Here is a 15,892-nt window from a genome sequence, read left to right on the forward strand (position 1 = left end):
TGAAAACGAAAGGGTTAATAATAGTTCGTTGGCTCTTGATTGTTCTATCTACTAAACCTATTAAATATCAACCGGTAGGCGGTAGGTAATGTGTTAGTCAAGAAAATCGCGTTCAAAACAAATGTATAATACAATCGAAGCGAATAAAAGAATAACTTTGATCGCAATGTTACGATCGGACGAAAGTACGTTTCGATCGATCGAACTTCACATCAAGAATTCAAGATGCATTCAACTGCTGTTTTCCATTGTACGTATATTAGGTGCAGGTACGGTGACCTCGTCGTCGCGGATTTGTAGCTTGGATCACGATGTTTCGACCGAGGTGAAACCGTACGAGGAAATCCCGGGACCGAAACCGATCCCGATCCTCGGGAATACCTGGAGGTTGTTTCCGGTGATCGGACAATACCAGATATCGGACATGGCCAGAGTGTCGCAGATATTCCACGACCAATATGGAAGGATCGTACGACTGAGTGGTCTGATAGGCAGACCGGATCTGTTATTCGTTTACGATGCCGATGAGATCGAAAAGATTTACAGACAGGAAGGACCGACACCTTTCAGACCGTCGATGCCGTGTTTGGTGCGCTATAAGAGCATCGTCAGAAAGGATTTCTTCGGAAGTTTGCCTGGCGTTGTTGGTGTGTAGGTAGAACTGTGAAATGCACTGGAATTAAAACTCAGATAAGCCTATCATCCTTCTGGAATGATGGCCGCTTTTTTAACGTCTTTAGGAGCTCACTAATTTTTAGGAAAACATTCAAACAGGAATGTCATATTTTCATCGAACGTAATGTTACGGAAGTGAACGTTAAGGGGTTAAAAAGGAGCTCGTAGCAATACAAAAATTGTATTAATATGGTAAATTTAAACCCCAAGTAGAAAAAGAAAGTCACAAAACAAATGCCGACATATCTATCTGGGTTAAGTTAATATGAAATAAATGTTTCGAATGGACATTGCAATCTTCTAAAAGTAATGCTAAATTTACGTAACAATATTTGTAAAAAAATAGTGTTTCAAGTCTCTTAAAGATATTAGGCTTGTATGTACTTTTCTACGTAACATTATAACTTTGAACAAGAGAAAACTGATAATTTGTGTCACACGAGGGCAGACAAGGCCATTTCGTTAATTAATGCAGATGTGTAGCAATTAAGCTACTCTTAAACATGATATTCCATCGGATGTCCTTCGGTGTTGGTAGAGAGATCTACCCGATTTCTGAACGATACTCGAACATCGACTGTCGGTGACTTAAACACTGTAAATATAGTTCAGTGTTTGTGTTGAATGATGATAGATCTGGTAGAAAATCTCCGTAGAACTTGTTTCGTTGTTATCTTATTATTCTTGAATCTTCCAAACCGTATTCTTGTTGGGGGTCGTTGTTGAAACCGTGTGAAAATTCTTGTTAGGTGCAACACGTAACTTCCATTAAACTATCCTTATTCGTTTGAATGTATGTAGTAATAGTAAACGAATTGTAAGTCGAGTAGGCGGTTTCGTCGGTCCGGCGTGGTGGTCTTCCTTGACCCTCCGAACCAGTCATAATTTTTCCGAATGTGAGGAAAGAGTTGCGAATGACACGATAAAATATTGACTTGTTCCAGACACGGTGAACCTTGGCGAGAATTTCGTACACGTGTCCAGAAACCAGTTCTCCAGCCGCGAACCGTTCGAAAGTATATAACACCCATCGAAGTGGTCACTGCTGACTTCATAAAAAGGTAATTGTGGAACGACCTTGAAGAATTTCACGAAAATTTTTTGTTCGTTCTTTTTTTATAAGAAACAATATTTTATGGTACAATTTTTATATACTTCATCGACGTCACAATTATGTACTATAGGAGTGTAGAATTCTACAATTAAAAAGTCATAAAGCACAATAATAAGTCAATCATTTGTTTTCAGAATTGAAGAGATCAAGGATAATGATGGAGAACTGCCAGGAGACTTTGACAATGAGATACACAAATGGGCACTAGAGTGTAGGCATACATTTGAATTTTAATCTAAACATTAAGTTAATAATCAGATGACAACATTTATATTATTTGTAAATGGAGAACATTGAGTATTTGTGTGGTTCTCAATGTGTTTCCATATGACTGTCGAAGAATTATTTCCATGCGAATGTTTAAATTACATTTAAATCGTTTTGGTAATATTGACTGTAATAAAACTGGTTGTACAATGTACAGGTATCGGTCGGGTTGCCCTTGATGTACGACTGGGATGTCTAGGAGGTACCCTGATTCCGGATTCAGAACCACAGAAGATTATAGATGCTGCGAAGTTTGCATTAAGAAATGTAGCCGTGCTTGAATTGAAAGCTCCTTTTTGGAGATACTTACCTTCCCGTCTGTGGACAAGATATGTACGCAATATGGACTATTTCATTGAGTGAGTTAAATTCCACATAGATGTGTACATATACTTATTCGTATAAAAAAATTGAATTAAACGAAATAATAGATATGATAGTTACATATTATATGTATATGTGTACATACATATACATATGTATTTAATGATACTCGTGGATACATATGAAATAAAACCTTTACTCTTTAGAGTCTGCATGAAGTACATTGATGCAGCCATGGAAAGGCTTAAGACAAAAGAGGCTATCGATGAATCTGATTTGTCTTTAGTGGAGAGAATATTGGCCAAGGAAACGGAACCCCGAATGGCGTACATTCTTGCGTTAGATTTAATTCTGGTTGGAATAGACACAGTATGTGGAGAAATATTATAATATTAAGTCTATTTATAATACATTGTCGATTATGCAGTTATTCATTCGTAATACCATATTGCAGATTTCCATGGCTGTTTGTTCCATATTGTATCAGTTGGCAACAAGACCCGAAGAACAGGAAAAGATTTATCAGGAACTGGTTAAGATTCTTCCCGATCCATCCGTTCCTCTTACTACGTCACACCTTGATCAGGCAGTTTACATGAAAGCCTTCATTCGCGAAGTCTTCAGGTATGCCGTAATATATAAATATTCGAATAATGATAATAATATTTAATTTCTTAAACGTACAAAAAGTATTGTAGCAAAAAATGATCGTGTAAGTTAGTATTAAAAATATAATTTACTATTTTACATTTCTAGAGTATACTCTACGGTTATTGGAAACGGAAGAACGTTGCAAAATGACACTGTAATTTGTGGCTACAAAGTACCAAAGGGAGTAAGTAATGCATTCTTAACGACAGTAATTTTTATACGAATAATGCCAATAACGATTCAATTTAGATAGATTGTTATCCTTATGAAGTACGTATAAATTTTAACATAAAAATAATTAATACAGATACAAGTTGTATTCCCAACGGTCGTGACAGGAAATATGGAAGAATACGTAAAAGATGCCAAAACGTTTAATCCTATGAGGTGGTTTAAAGAATCCACAAAGGAGACACTGCATCCTTTTGCATCGTTACCTTACGGCCACGGTGCACGCATGTGTTTAGGTAGAAGATTTGCCGATTTGGAGATGCAAGTCCTACTTGCCAAGGTATGTAAAAGTATTGTTAATATTTAGAAAAGTTATAATAACTTATCGTAATAATTCGTAAAATAAAAATTCTTTTCTATTATTTTAAGTTAAGAATTTCGCAAACTTATACATATACAATAAACAATAAACAATATTTGTCTTTGTCACGTTTCAGCTGATACGATCTTATAAACTGGAGTACCATCATAAACCACTGAAGTATAAAGTCACCTTCATGTATGCTCCTGACGGAGAACTCAAATTTAAAGTGATACGAAGATAATAAATAAACTCTGTATGTAAACCGACGAAGGTACTAGTAAATCTATAAAAGCCACCTTACGTATACTTTCTTAATTTTGTACATATAAAAATAAATAACTAACGTTTTTGTATATATGTATATTCAGCTTTCTTGGAATCGTCTACCTGTCAATGAATTTCAAATTTAGGGGTCCTTTGGGCGTGTACATAGGGTTGATATAGTACTTCAACTTCTCGTGATGATATTCTAATTTGTAACGTTGCAGTATCTGAAACGATATATTATTTAGACTGAGTAACGAAAATAAAATGTATAACAGAAAAGTTGAACGATATTTATAATAATATCTAACAGTGCCATAATAGAATAACTTTGAGGCACCTTATACATTCAGTTAATAGACCTAAAGGTATAAAAGTTGCGAAACCACTGTTTTAATATTATTTTCACGCTTTCTCGCTACGCGTATTTTCGGTCACAGTGACCTCAATGATCAATGGGCTTCTGAAAAACAATGAAAGAAGCGTAAAAGTGAAATTTCTAGTGGAAAGAACTAGAAAGCGAGTAGAAACACAGTGCCCATAAACCGATTTCTCGTTCCTGGAGGGTTCACTTTTATGTTCGTCATAACTTGCAATTATTCTAAGAAACTTGTTGTTATTTCATACACACAAACGTGATGATAAAACAAGTTCAAGTGTTGCATTAGCAAAGTTAAAATAATATTTCCAACCTTAATCAAAGCAACGAAAATCATATTCAAATCTTTTTTTCCCTAAAGAAGTTAAATATCGATAGCGTTGAAATTTCTTGTTCGAAGAAATCGGAGGATTTCGGGGAAAAAATTCAGGTAATTGGGGACCAGCCAGAATTACGGATTTTTCCAATTGCTGAATTCCATTGCAGGAAAGTCCGGCGCGCGTAATAAACCGCGAGAAGACCCCGAATTTAGAAAATCCCAGCGTTTATTACGGTGTGCGCCATATTTGAAGAAATTGTCCGCTTTTATTGACGGTGCCCTTTTCGTTGAATCTTCTGACAGAAAGTGGTGAAAACGATACGAATCGTAAAACGTTAGAATAATTTATTGCCAGGGTTATTCCAGATAGACGAGAAAACGTTACTCCGCTACTTTATGCTTGTTTAGATTGTCAGTATTGTCACCCTTGCGTAAAATGTAAAAGAAATCCGAGATGGTGTTACAATCGATGATTCAAAGCTATCTAAAAGACTTTCAATTTTTTGGAACATGTTACCATCAGAAATTTATTCCTTTTAATTTGAAATTTAGAACGAATATTTCATAATTTTTCCCAAACATGTAGCACCACATTGGGCACTTAAAATCCTACTTCTCCGAATTGTCTTCTTTCATGAATCATAAAGGTAGTACATATTACTTAAATGGTTACAGTGTGAGAAAACAGAGTTAAAGAGACACACAATTTAGTAAATTATTTTTAAAAAAGTCCAATAGCAGCCCTGAAGATGGAAATGAAGTTGACCGAAAGAGGACCACCCTCAAGGACCGTATTGCTCAGGTATACATATAGTACATATAACCGTTCGGATTATCGTGACATCCAAGCGACACGATTAATGGCACTCTAAGGAGGCCTAACCCGCCTAACCGTCTCCAGTCTCCAGTAATAAACGTCAATATTCAGCCGGCCCGCCGTAACGTTTATTGTTCGTGGGCATTCACTGTGGCCGCTGACAAAGTATATACATAACGGGAACTGCAGTAAAGGTAAGAATCAGGTAAGTACCTACGCCGCGATAAAACTCGAAAAATATTGGCTCCCTCTACTCTCCGCGCTATCGATCGCAATGTTCTTCCGTTTCATTTCTTTAACCCATCATTTATTTGTCGTTATACAAGAGCATTTTGCTCGCACTATCAGGAAATCTGTGAGCCATACTTTTCTTTACTTATCATTTCAGTGTATCCGGTTCGCGTGTAATAAGTAATATAGGTACTTACCCATCAAATAAACGTATTTCATACTATGAGCAGAATTCTCACAGGCGATAAACGACGTTATCATTTTCAGTAGCGAGAAATGACGGATTAATGTACCTGAAATTAAGTAACGACTCGTTTATATTACCTTACTAATGACAACCAGCATTTCCAGTTCGGCGAATCGTCGCCCCAGACACATTCTCCTTCCGTAGCCGAAAGGGAGCGACGCGAAACTGTGTCGCACGCCGTCGTCGCCCTGCAACCATCTCTCCGGAAGGAATTCTCTGCTTCGTGGAAAGTACTTGTCCAGATTACTTATCACGTAATGTTGAAAGACCACTTGAACCTAATTGCGGAAACACAGGTAGAAATAGAAACTTTTTATATGTTACATCTACTGGTCATTACTGTATAACCATCATTGTCTGAAGCTCAGACTAACAATATAAGTTGTAATGTACCTTTATCTTTAATGGAAACATATTGTCATAGTAATGTCTAGACTACGGATACTTATGCCCTTACAGTACATCTTCGCCCGCAGAATGTCGTAAAATAAAAATAACAATGTATTATAGTTTAATGCTACTTAGGCATATGTGTTATATGTATATTAATGTATGTATTGATATCCTTAATATTATATAAGAAACAAAATTCTGTGTATTACCGACTTTCATCTAGGTATTTGCATGTAAAACGGAGAATTTGCATAAATTTCCGCAGTCTAGTAATGACAATGACGCATACCTAACGAATTTTCATACACCAATGACCGCTATTACTGTATTCATTAGCGACGTCCAATTGCAACATGAATCATTCTATCATATAAAGAGAAGAAGTGTTGCTTACGCCTTTAGGTACTTGATATCCGCTAATTACTGTGTCTTTCGTCATGCATCGTCCATTGCCAATGACGACTGGGTACATTCTGATAAACATAAAACAGTGTATGTATATCAACTATCATTATACCGTAATAGTTAGATAATAAGTAACTTAAAAAATTGAAAATCCAAAGGAAGTAACAAAGAAAAAGATTCTTCGAACAAAAAGAAATTCTTCCGGTAGAAACGTTTTGAATACATTAAAAACAATAAATTCAGGCGTCTTTTAATTCCAAGTTAAACATATTGATCTGGGAATCGTTCCCGTGCCGTGAATTCTACTGGAAATCACATTTTAGTCCATGTAATATGTATATTTATCGAACAACGGGAAGGTGAGTTAACATAACAACCTACAAATACTCTGGTGCGAAGAAATCGTTCCTGTTATTTTTACTTTAACACTTTGAGGTTACTTGTCCTGACCGTGGCCAAAGAGATTAAGCATTAACGGTTCGAATCGACGTCTTAAGGGATTAGGATTCTCAAGCTTTAAGAGTTAATGCGCGAACCTCAGGGTTTCTCTAATACACGCCTTCAAGTACTTCAACTGATCCATATGCTTCCCTTCGAGCTGCGTGCCTTCGTCTGGAAGCACCTTGCACACTTCCTTGTAGACTATGTCTTGTTTCTCCGGATGCAGAGCTAGTTGATACAATACGGACGCCACAGAGTTCGAAGTCTGTAAAAAACATTTAATCTTTACGTAGTTACGAATTATGTACATTGAATTCTTACAATTAGATGACGGATGTTTAAGCATTTATAGTTTAAGCTTTTAACTTGGAAAACGCAATAAAATAGAGGTTTTAATCGAGTTTAACACTGTGTAAGTATGTATGTGTTACTATTAATTAACGTAGTAAAGTCTCTAGTATAGAATTGAAAATTCTGCTCCATTTGAATTTTTAGAGATTACTATCTGAAACTGTGAATTTGCATAAACTTCCAAAGTCTAGTTATAATCCTTATACAAATAGAAAATGGTGTTTCATACTTTATATGATACATACTGGACTGCCGATCTTGTGCATTTATATTTATGTCAGTATAGCCAAAAAATGTAATAAAGTCTAATAAAATACCTAATAACGTAAAGAAATTTATATTTGCAAAATCTATATTTGCATAAGCATCCGCAATCTAACGACAACAAGCGAATATGTATGTAAACTACACGATCCCTCGAGATACGATGATACGTACAGTGTCAATTCCAACGAGAAACAGATCAAGAGACAGGGTAGTGGCCAATTTACTATCATTCTCAAGAGCCAATACTCTTTCCAGAACAGAGGGTTCCTTATCACTATTCTTGCCTTCCTGTATCCTTGTAAGTGCAGCAGATGTGTAGTTTGAAGTTATGCTGAAAATATACATATACATCACGAATACTATAATAGTACCACTACATATTTCCATTGATTTTATATTACCTCACAATGGTGTCCAGCGCGTTCACGTATTCAAGCCACGTGGGTGTATTGAACAGTTTCCAGAATGGGATCTTCAACTCCAATATTCCCACGTTCACGAAGAACGTGCACACTGCGTCTATCAACTTTTGGGTTTCCGCATTCGCGTCGTCATCCAAGCAGCCTAATCGAACGTCCAGTGCAACACGAGCGATGGCTAGAAAAAGAGAAGACGATTTATGAATACCCATGCAACAGTTTATGGCCTGTGTGCGATTGTTTTAAATGTATTCGGCTGGGGTTCTGCGATGAAGGCAAGTCTGCTGTTGGAACAAGAATTCAAATCCGGGATAGCTTTCGTTTACCAACGACATTAACATCTAATGCTGGAATAGATATATAGTCCAGAAGATGACGAAGCATTATCATACATTACGGTATTCAGGTAGAAAACCGTTGCCGTTGTCGTCGTTCCGTTCTTCTTCGTGTTATAATGTTATAATCGAATACATGAATGGTAATAGTACTATTATCGTATAAATCTTTCTACCTGAAAAATTCTTCTTCGTGTTATAATGTTATAATCGAATACATGAATGGTAATAGTACTATTATCGTATAACGTGTAAGCTATAAATATACTACGGATGTTTATGCAAATACGAACTTTTACGGACTAATTCATACAAAACTGGAATGAAAATGAAAAATATATGAATTCGTTCGACTAATCCGAGTAGAATAACATAATCTTGAGTAACGAGTATCTAACAGCTGGCAATTGAAATCGGCAACGGTAATGTTCGTTCGATGAAATATCGTTTTTCACTCACACTCGAGGGACCACTTGTGAACCTCGTTGAGAAAATCATCGGGCACCTCGTCGTTTTCGTCCCGTATCTTCGATATTCTGAAGAAAAGAAACAAGAATAGTATTGCCTCACGGTGAAACGACACGCACTTGAATGAGGAGAAAAAAGAAGGACAACGGAAGAGAGTGAAAGTTATACATGACGCGACATTATCTCAACGAGTTGGACTGTTTGTCGGCGAACCTTCGAAGGAACGCTAAACTCGCCTCCTCCATCGACGAAATGTACATTCTCGCGATCCGCGGTTGCAGCAACACCTGTTGCACCTTGCTCCGGAAGTTGTACCAGTCCTCGCCATGTCTGGAACAAATCGAAAGTTTCTCAGAGGAATCCAAGATTCTAGGCATTTTACGAGAAACGAGACGAATCAACGATCGATCAACCGCGATCGTTGTTGAATAATTTAACGGTTGTGTCGTTCGACGAACCTCTTGGGCCTACAAACATAGAAGACTATATTCGGCAGCTTTCTAACTTGAACTCTTGGAAATATTCGGGAACCACATAGATTGTTTTTGGCAATAACAGTTTTTACGAATGGGGCTTTAACGATGGGTATGATCTATATCAGATTAATTGAAATTTTCAAACGAAATTGAGAGAAGTGATGGAACAATAGGATGACGGGGTTGTTTAACACTAGTTTTGTTGTTGTGAAAATTGTATATTTTTAGTGAGTGAAGGTTGTAAGTGGTATTTTTTCACATAGTACGTTATATCACTTTGTCCTAAATAACAGAATAACAAAATACAAAGAGAATGAAGGATGTATGTTAGAGAGGCAAATGGAGGAAGAATAACTTTTAAACTCGATTTACTTGAAAGTTGATATTTGAAAATCAATTTGAAACGAGTCTTGTTATCGGGATAACTGGATGTGGACGTATTCAGTGGCAATATTAGTTGGGGGAATTTTTCATTGGTCCACGAAATGACCACACGTAATTGGTTCCGAACGAAATAAGTTCCGCCGAAATGAGGGTGAATTAAGATTGTTAGGAACGCGACTCACGTTACACGATCCGTTTGAAAGCAAAGGTTGCGCAACCGTATATGGGTGTTAGGCTATCGCTTCCTGCATAACAACTCGAACTGCAATTGCATCGATCGCGACCCGATTTCCTAATACGTCCCTACCAAAAATGTGCTACAGTGTCGTATTTCGGTGTTAGGACGCGATTCTGATTTCTCTTTACGCGCCGCATTGATCGGATCACCGCACACAATATTGCGCTATTAAGTTTCAACAGATGTGTAATGTGTAGATACCTACTTTAAAGAGAATTGAATCCTTCCGAATTGATTTGTGAACTTTCAAAATGTGTAGATATTCGCACGATCTGGCAGGAAATTTAAAGTCAAGTGTAATATCCGTTACTCCAATGATTGGACCGTAAAAATCAATCGAATATTTTAAAAGAGTATCGTTTCAATAGCAAATAGAGAAAAATTGAAAATAATAGGAATACTTGTCCGAATCAATCAAAGATAATATTGTAAAATAGAATTAAAAGTATCCAAAGCTGAGGAGTCTCTAAAGATGAAAATGCAAGTGGCATGTAGCATACACTCTCGATAGCGGCGGCAAACATTTGCTATTCTACTGATTTGCTAAGTGAAAGATTAAGCAACTCAACCGCGTGGATCGTAACGTCAATATTTGACTATTATAAGTAGACAATGAGATCCGCAAACATCGTGAAACCGTGATGACTCCTGTCTAACCAGAAACATCTTGTTCAACTTGACGAAATTGAAAGTATGTAAGCAATGTATTTACATATACATACATATGTACATACGCGTGTATTCTGGAGAGAAAGCTAATATTACGATACAAAGAACCGTTTGCAGGACAGACGTAATGTATAGCTAGATAGAATTTTCAATTACGTTAATGGGCCCTTTTTTTGAAATGTTACTTCATGTACCAATACCTTACATTCTCTTATACAGCCACAGGTTTCCCAGTAAAAATCATCACCACAAATTGTGTGATCAACCAACAACGAATTGGTAAAGTCGACTGAGATTTCGATGAACCTGTCAGTTGAAATTATAGTCCATGCAATTGCCGTGACGTCCGTGAAATCAGTGTTTTTACGTATGTGTCTCTGTGAGCTGCAGTAGCTACACCTACACGTATTCATAATTAAGTTTCATGCTATGGACAGTGAGTTTCCATGCGATGAAAGTTGATACATTCATTAAACCCTTTCGCTACGGTGGCAAGCGCTATTGTCGCGTGCAGTCGTTAAATTTTTGCAAGTTTTTACGTAAAACCACTTAGGTAAATTATTCTATCTCGAGGCAAAGCTATCAAGACATGTCAAGACAAAGGCACTTAATTAGATAAAAACGATAGTTGTACGTTAAAGCTCACGACGAGTGTCACGATATCAGAGAGATAGTTAATCATCGTTTGACTAGTTCAATTTTAATGAAGAGTTCATGATATCCTACGGTACTCCGTTTCTGTTAGCAATCATTGGCGACAGGTGTGACAAGAGCATAATTTAGCCAACTACACGAATAGCACCTGTCGTTCTGAATTGGACAGTTTATGATCCAGACGGTGGGAGGGCCAATGGTCATGAACCCCTCCGAGTCAACGGCATTGAAAGCACTTCCCTCCGTGCAGTCCCAACAGGGAATCGAACGTCAGGTGTATCGTGGCATCGCGTCGTATAAATCACCGACACTATACTATACATACATATAATTCTGACTTTATCCCACGGATGGAAAGGCCGTAAAAATTTTTATAGATATACCAAGACTCTCGAGATTTCCTGTCGCTCCCGCTGGCTCGTAAAAATAAAATATAATAAAATTCGGTTCCTTTCAAGACATTTCTGCACGGAGACCCAATACGCCCAGGAAAGTGAATGTGTAAAGATTCAGGACGGCCCCAGAATCCAGCGTTTTTGTGGCAAGCAGGGCCTGAAAACTGTTACGAAATCGATTTCGGTTCTTGAAACAATTATTAAGAACTTATGTTTCAGACTTCAGACTATATCAGTTTCAGTTACGGTTCCTTTATCACTTCTGTATCCGTTATTGCTTTTACTAATTTTAAAGTTCCATATCAGTTCCAAAACGGTTATATTCATGTAGAACCGATTCTCGTGAGGATTATACAGAATTTCAGAGCAAATGAAATTTGTAAATCACTGTTTATGTACATGTATATTTATTTAATCATTCGTAATAACTTTAAAAAAATGTTGCTTATTCACAGTAATCAATACGTAGCTGTATTATGTTGTGATTTCATTTGCTGTAAAATTCTGTACAGTCGTTAGGAGAATCTAAAACCGTAACGAAAACTGACATAGTAAAAAATTTCGCTCTTTCATAACAGTTATCCATCGAATATAGGTTCCTCGTAACTGTTTCAGCAAAAGCGCCGCTCTACGAGGGTTAAAGTGAGTTCGTGAGTCGATTACAATATCAGTTGTTTGTCAGAGAAATTTGTCTTTCAATTGATCGTCGGTGAAACGATTCGATGCTTACACAGCGATTACGCCGGCATTGTCGCGGAAGAAATCCTTTCGCAGCGCATGCTTGTAATAATTCAGGGACGGCATGGAAGGCCTGTACGGCATCCTCTCCTCCTGCCTGAATATACGCTCGATCTCGTTCGCATCGTATATGAAAACCATGTCCGGCCTGCCTAGGAGACCCTCCATTTTCACAATGTCCCCGTACTCCGCGTGCAGCCGTTTCGACACTTGGTCTACCGACTGGATCTCGAAGTCACCTGAAAACTCGGATTTTTAGGTCAGTCAGACACACGTGTGTCCCTCGGCACTTTGCCCCGGCCTTTTCCTTTCCTCTTCAATTATACGTGAATTCGAAACTCGTTGATGAGACTCGAACGAGCTTGGAAGCCAAACTGATCAGCTTAACCCATTCATTCCCAAATTATTTTCAAATTGCCAAAGAAATATTTTCTTATATTTTTCTGTATATTATGTATATACATACATAATATACATAATATACTGGTCAACACTGAAGTGAACACCACAAGTTATGCGGTCGAGGAAGTTTAGGATACATATGTATACATATAGTACTGTAGATGTTACTTCCGTGTAAGTTCAGTGTTGACCAGTTTGGCTTCTAAGCGATTCCAATAATTACACGATAAAAACTGATTATTCAAATTACCGGACGAAAATTATAGGTCCCGATATGTAGGGATAACAGAACGCGAAGAGTATGTAATATGTATAAAATGAAAATTGTGTCTCTTCGTTTACGTTAGCTTCGAAGAGACCAGCACACGAAATCTGTCGCGACCGGGCAGGGAACATTAATGAATACCTATGAACGGTATGAATCGCCACGTGTTCCCCAATATGGGAACAGGCTTCGGTCCAGGAATTTCGGTGTACGGTCGACACTGCGACCAATCCTGTTCTCCGATCTCCGTCGTAGCGAAGGTTTCTAACGTTCGACGTGGGTTCCCCGACTGTTTAATGCTACATAGTAATGACCTAGCGAGCTTGCCACGTAATATGCTCATGTCCTTTTTTTTTATTCTGAAACACACAGAACGGTGTCGTGGGACTTAGCATTGAAAATGATTGTACAGTTTCGTTAATAAGTGTTAGGACACTTATCGAATATAAAGCATTACGAGCTTGTCAAAAGTTTGCAATAAATATCATCTCGAGAATCGTAAAGCTCAATGGATAACACTAACAGTACCATACGGTAATAAAAGTAAAATATTCATAAAGGGTGATAGAAAAATAAGGGTCCATAACTTCTAAAAATATAAACTTTTGGAACCGTGTGTATTGGGATTTTTTTTCATCCTTTGGTCGAGTAAGTACGTGCTAGGTATTATTTATCCCAGCAGTTACGAACCGTTTTTTGTATCAACCTCTGTATAATTTTTACGAAATATCGGATTCTTTCGTACAGATCAGGTGTCCTAATATCTAAGAGCAGAAGTGTATTGTTACTCTATGGAGGACGTGGGACAACGTGAAACGAAGAAGAAGATGTATTACAACAGAAATACGATATCCGAAGAATGAAAGACGTGCATTAATTCCATAATTACACGAAGCGCGGTAATTCGTACTCTCGACCAGCTTTTCGATTCGACAGTGTACAGCAACAGCGTTTTTTTCGGTGACGAGCGAATTGCTTCACGAATACCGGCGGCAATCCTTTCAGGTGAAACCACAAAGCGGTCGTTAAGTACTCGCGTTCACGACTTGAATCGTTCGCGGAAACCATTTCAACGAAACGTTCACGCCGCTCAGGCATGTAAACTTCTCTTTGGAAAATGAACGAAAAAAAGCTAAGAAGCTAAAAACACAAGTTTCCTGCGTTTCTCATAGGGATGGGTTTCTTGAAACGTCGAAAATCTCGAAACCCAGGTAAGAAAAAATATGAAAATCGACGAATGAAGAATAAAAAATATGTACCTACATTATTATAAGCAGATTGACGATCAATCGTGATTGTAGAAGTGCAGCTCGAGAACACGTGATTCGTGAGAGCTTGACGCAGCTTTCTCCAATTTTATTTTTTAATCACATATTATAGTATTATTTGCTGATAGTCAAAAGTGGAAACTGCTTAACTATCGAGTGTTAGCGCTTTTTGTCTCTAAAGATTTATACAAATATTTTGTTGAAACTTCAGTTCTTAAAACAAAATATTCCTCTTAGAAAACAAAATCAGCGCTTTGAGTTTCGAGAGTTTCAAGTTTCAAAATCATACAATATTTCGGATTCGAGTTTCGAGAATTTAAAAGTAAGGTTCCAACCCACCCCTAGTTCGTCGTATTCCTCGGACAGTGTACTTATCATTTGTCCATGTATCATTTTTAGCGATAAAACTAAATGGCCTGGGTTAGGTCGGGGTACATGTATACATGTATACGAATATGAATCAATTTGATAGCTAATCTTCGTTTCACCGGATTCGATTAGTACCTACATAATTGTATGTCTAATTGTAAGTTGCTATGTACATTTGGTCTAGCCAGATCCAGTTTGTGGTCCACCTGTACCAAAAACGGATGGGGTCTCTTGAGGGTACAAGGCGTGATAGTGCAAAAATTCTGCATGACCTTTAGGTTCTGATTTGTAAGGCCTTGGTATACTTGGTAGTACCAAAGATAAATTGTTAAATTATTATTCTGGCAGCAGAAATTCTCTGGATCTTAAATAGGGCAGTTAAAGTGAACGTATTGAATATTACAAGGAACAATGCGAATAAAAACAGGTTTCAGAACGTCGATAGAGCCACTTAAAGTACAAAATTAAAAATTTCATGTGTCAAGTTCGTGCGTGTGTACATGCATCATGTACATATGTATTTAGCACGAGAAAAAATTTGTCGTACGTTCTTTTTTGTTACTGGAACATGAAATACATTTTAGAATCAAGAATAGGTATTAAAACTGTTCTATGCTTAATAAATGAATTAAGAGGAAGCATAACAGATTTAGCATTTCTGATTGCTCGGCATTTATGATGTCTACGTCCGTCTCTAAATCAAGCAACTTTTCATTTCATTCTCAAAGGTTTGCTTTTGTGAGAACTCGTGATCCGGTAATTGGTTCAAATTTGTCAGACTGCCTCAAATTACTTTTCGCCTCTCTCTCTCTCTCTCTCTCTCTCTCTTCAGCGGAATTGTACGAAAATGGGTCGCGAATTGTTCCGTTTAATGGGTGTCGCACAATTCTGACATTTAAAGAAAGAACGAAGCCGCTTTTTGTATTCGTGCTTTCCATAAAAAGTAGCCGACTCAAACTTTCTCGACTTTATGACGGGAGGAAAAGGAGACATATTGTGATCGAGAAAAAAATGAAATTAATCAGACACAATATCAAGTCGACTTGTATTTTGAAATCAATAAGAGATGAAATCTTTCGCAGAAATTGCTCTTTATAACTTTGTCTAACCGTCGATAGATCGTGTAAAAATG

General features: G+C 37.4%; 2 protein-coding genes across 2 annotated transcripts; one reads left to right on the top strand and one right to left on the bottom strand.

Moving 5' to 3' along the window:
* The first annotated feature begins 166 nt into the window (after positions 1-166).
* Positions 167-3,807, top strand: LOC107192418 (probable cytochrome P450 301a1, mitochondrial). Its single transcript, XM_015581661.1, has 10 exons — positions 167-185; positions 264-651; positions 1,620-1,736; positions 1,924-2,000; positions 2,214-2,415; positions 2,587-2,749; positions 2,835-3,004; positions 3,137-3,215; positions 3,339-3,542; positions 3,700-3,807. Exons 1-10 carry the CDS (start codon positions 167-169, stop codon positions 3,805-3,807), a joined length of 1,527 nt encoding a protein of 508 aa, XP_015437147.1.
* A 142-nt stretch (positions 3,808-3,949) lies between these two features.
* Positions 3,950-13,394, bottom strand: LOC107192440 (probable cytochrome P450 301a1, mitochondrial). The gene is made up of 10 exons (XM_015581693.1): positions 13,265-13,394; positions 12,449-12,695; positions 9,116-9,232; positions 8,894-8,970; positions 8,082-8,277; positions 7,852-8,011; positions 7,158-7,327; positions 6,611-6,689; positions 5,901-6,101; positions 3,950-4,057 (listed from the first exon to the last, which is right to left on the bottom strand). Exons 2-10 carry the CDS (start codon positions 12,622-12,624, stop codon positions 3,950-3,952), a joined length of 1,284 nt encoding a protein of 427 aa, XP_015437179.1. The 5' UTR covers positions 12,625-12,695; positions 13,265-13,394.
* Between the last annotated feature and the right edge of the window lie 2,498 nt (positions 13,395-15,892).

Source organism: Dufourea novaeangliae, unplaced genomic scaffold, assembly GCF_001272555.1.
Source record: "Dufourea novaeangliae isolate 0120121106 unplaced genomic scaffold, ASM127255v1 scaffold343, whole genome shotgun sequence".
Lineage (NCBI taxonomy): Eukaryota > Metazoa > Arthropoda > Insecta > Hymenoptera > Halictidae > Dufourea > Dufourea novaeangliae.

Excerpts from the sequence above, each read along its gene's own strand:
- LOC107192418 (XM_015581661.1), top strand. Across the intron at positions 652-1,619 it reads TTGCCTGGCGTTGTTGGTGT|ACACGGTGAACCTTGGCGAG; the intron begins GTAGGTAGAACT and ends GACTTGTTCCAG. Across the intron at positions 3,005-3,136 it reads TTCATTCGCGAAGTCTTCAG|AGTATACTCTACGGTTATTG; the intron begins GTATGCCGTAAT and ends TTACATTTCTAG.
- LOC107192440 (XM_015581693.1), bottom strand. The coding sequence starts at position 12,624 with ATGGAGGGTCTCCTAGGCAGGCCGGACATGGTTTTCATATACGATGCG. Across the intron at positions 7,328-7,851 it reads TTCTCGTTGGAATTGACACT|ACTTCGAACTCTGTGGCGTC; the intron begins GTACGTATCATC and ends TGTTTTTTACAG. Across the intron at positions 6,690-7,157 it reads TGTATTAGAGAAACCCTGAG|AATGTACCCAGTCGTCATTG; the intron begins GTTCGCGCATTA and ends TATGTTTATCAG.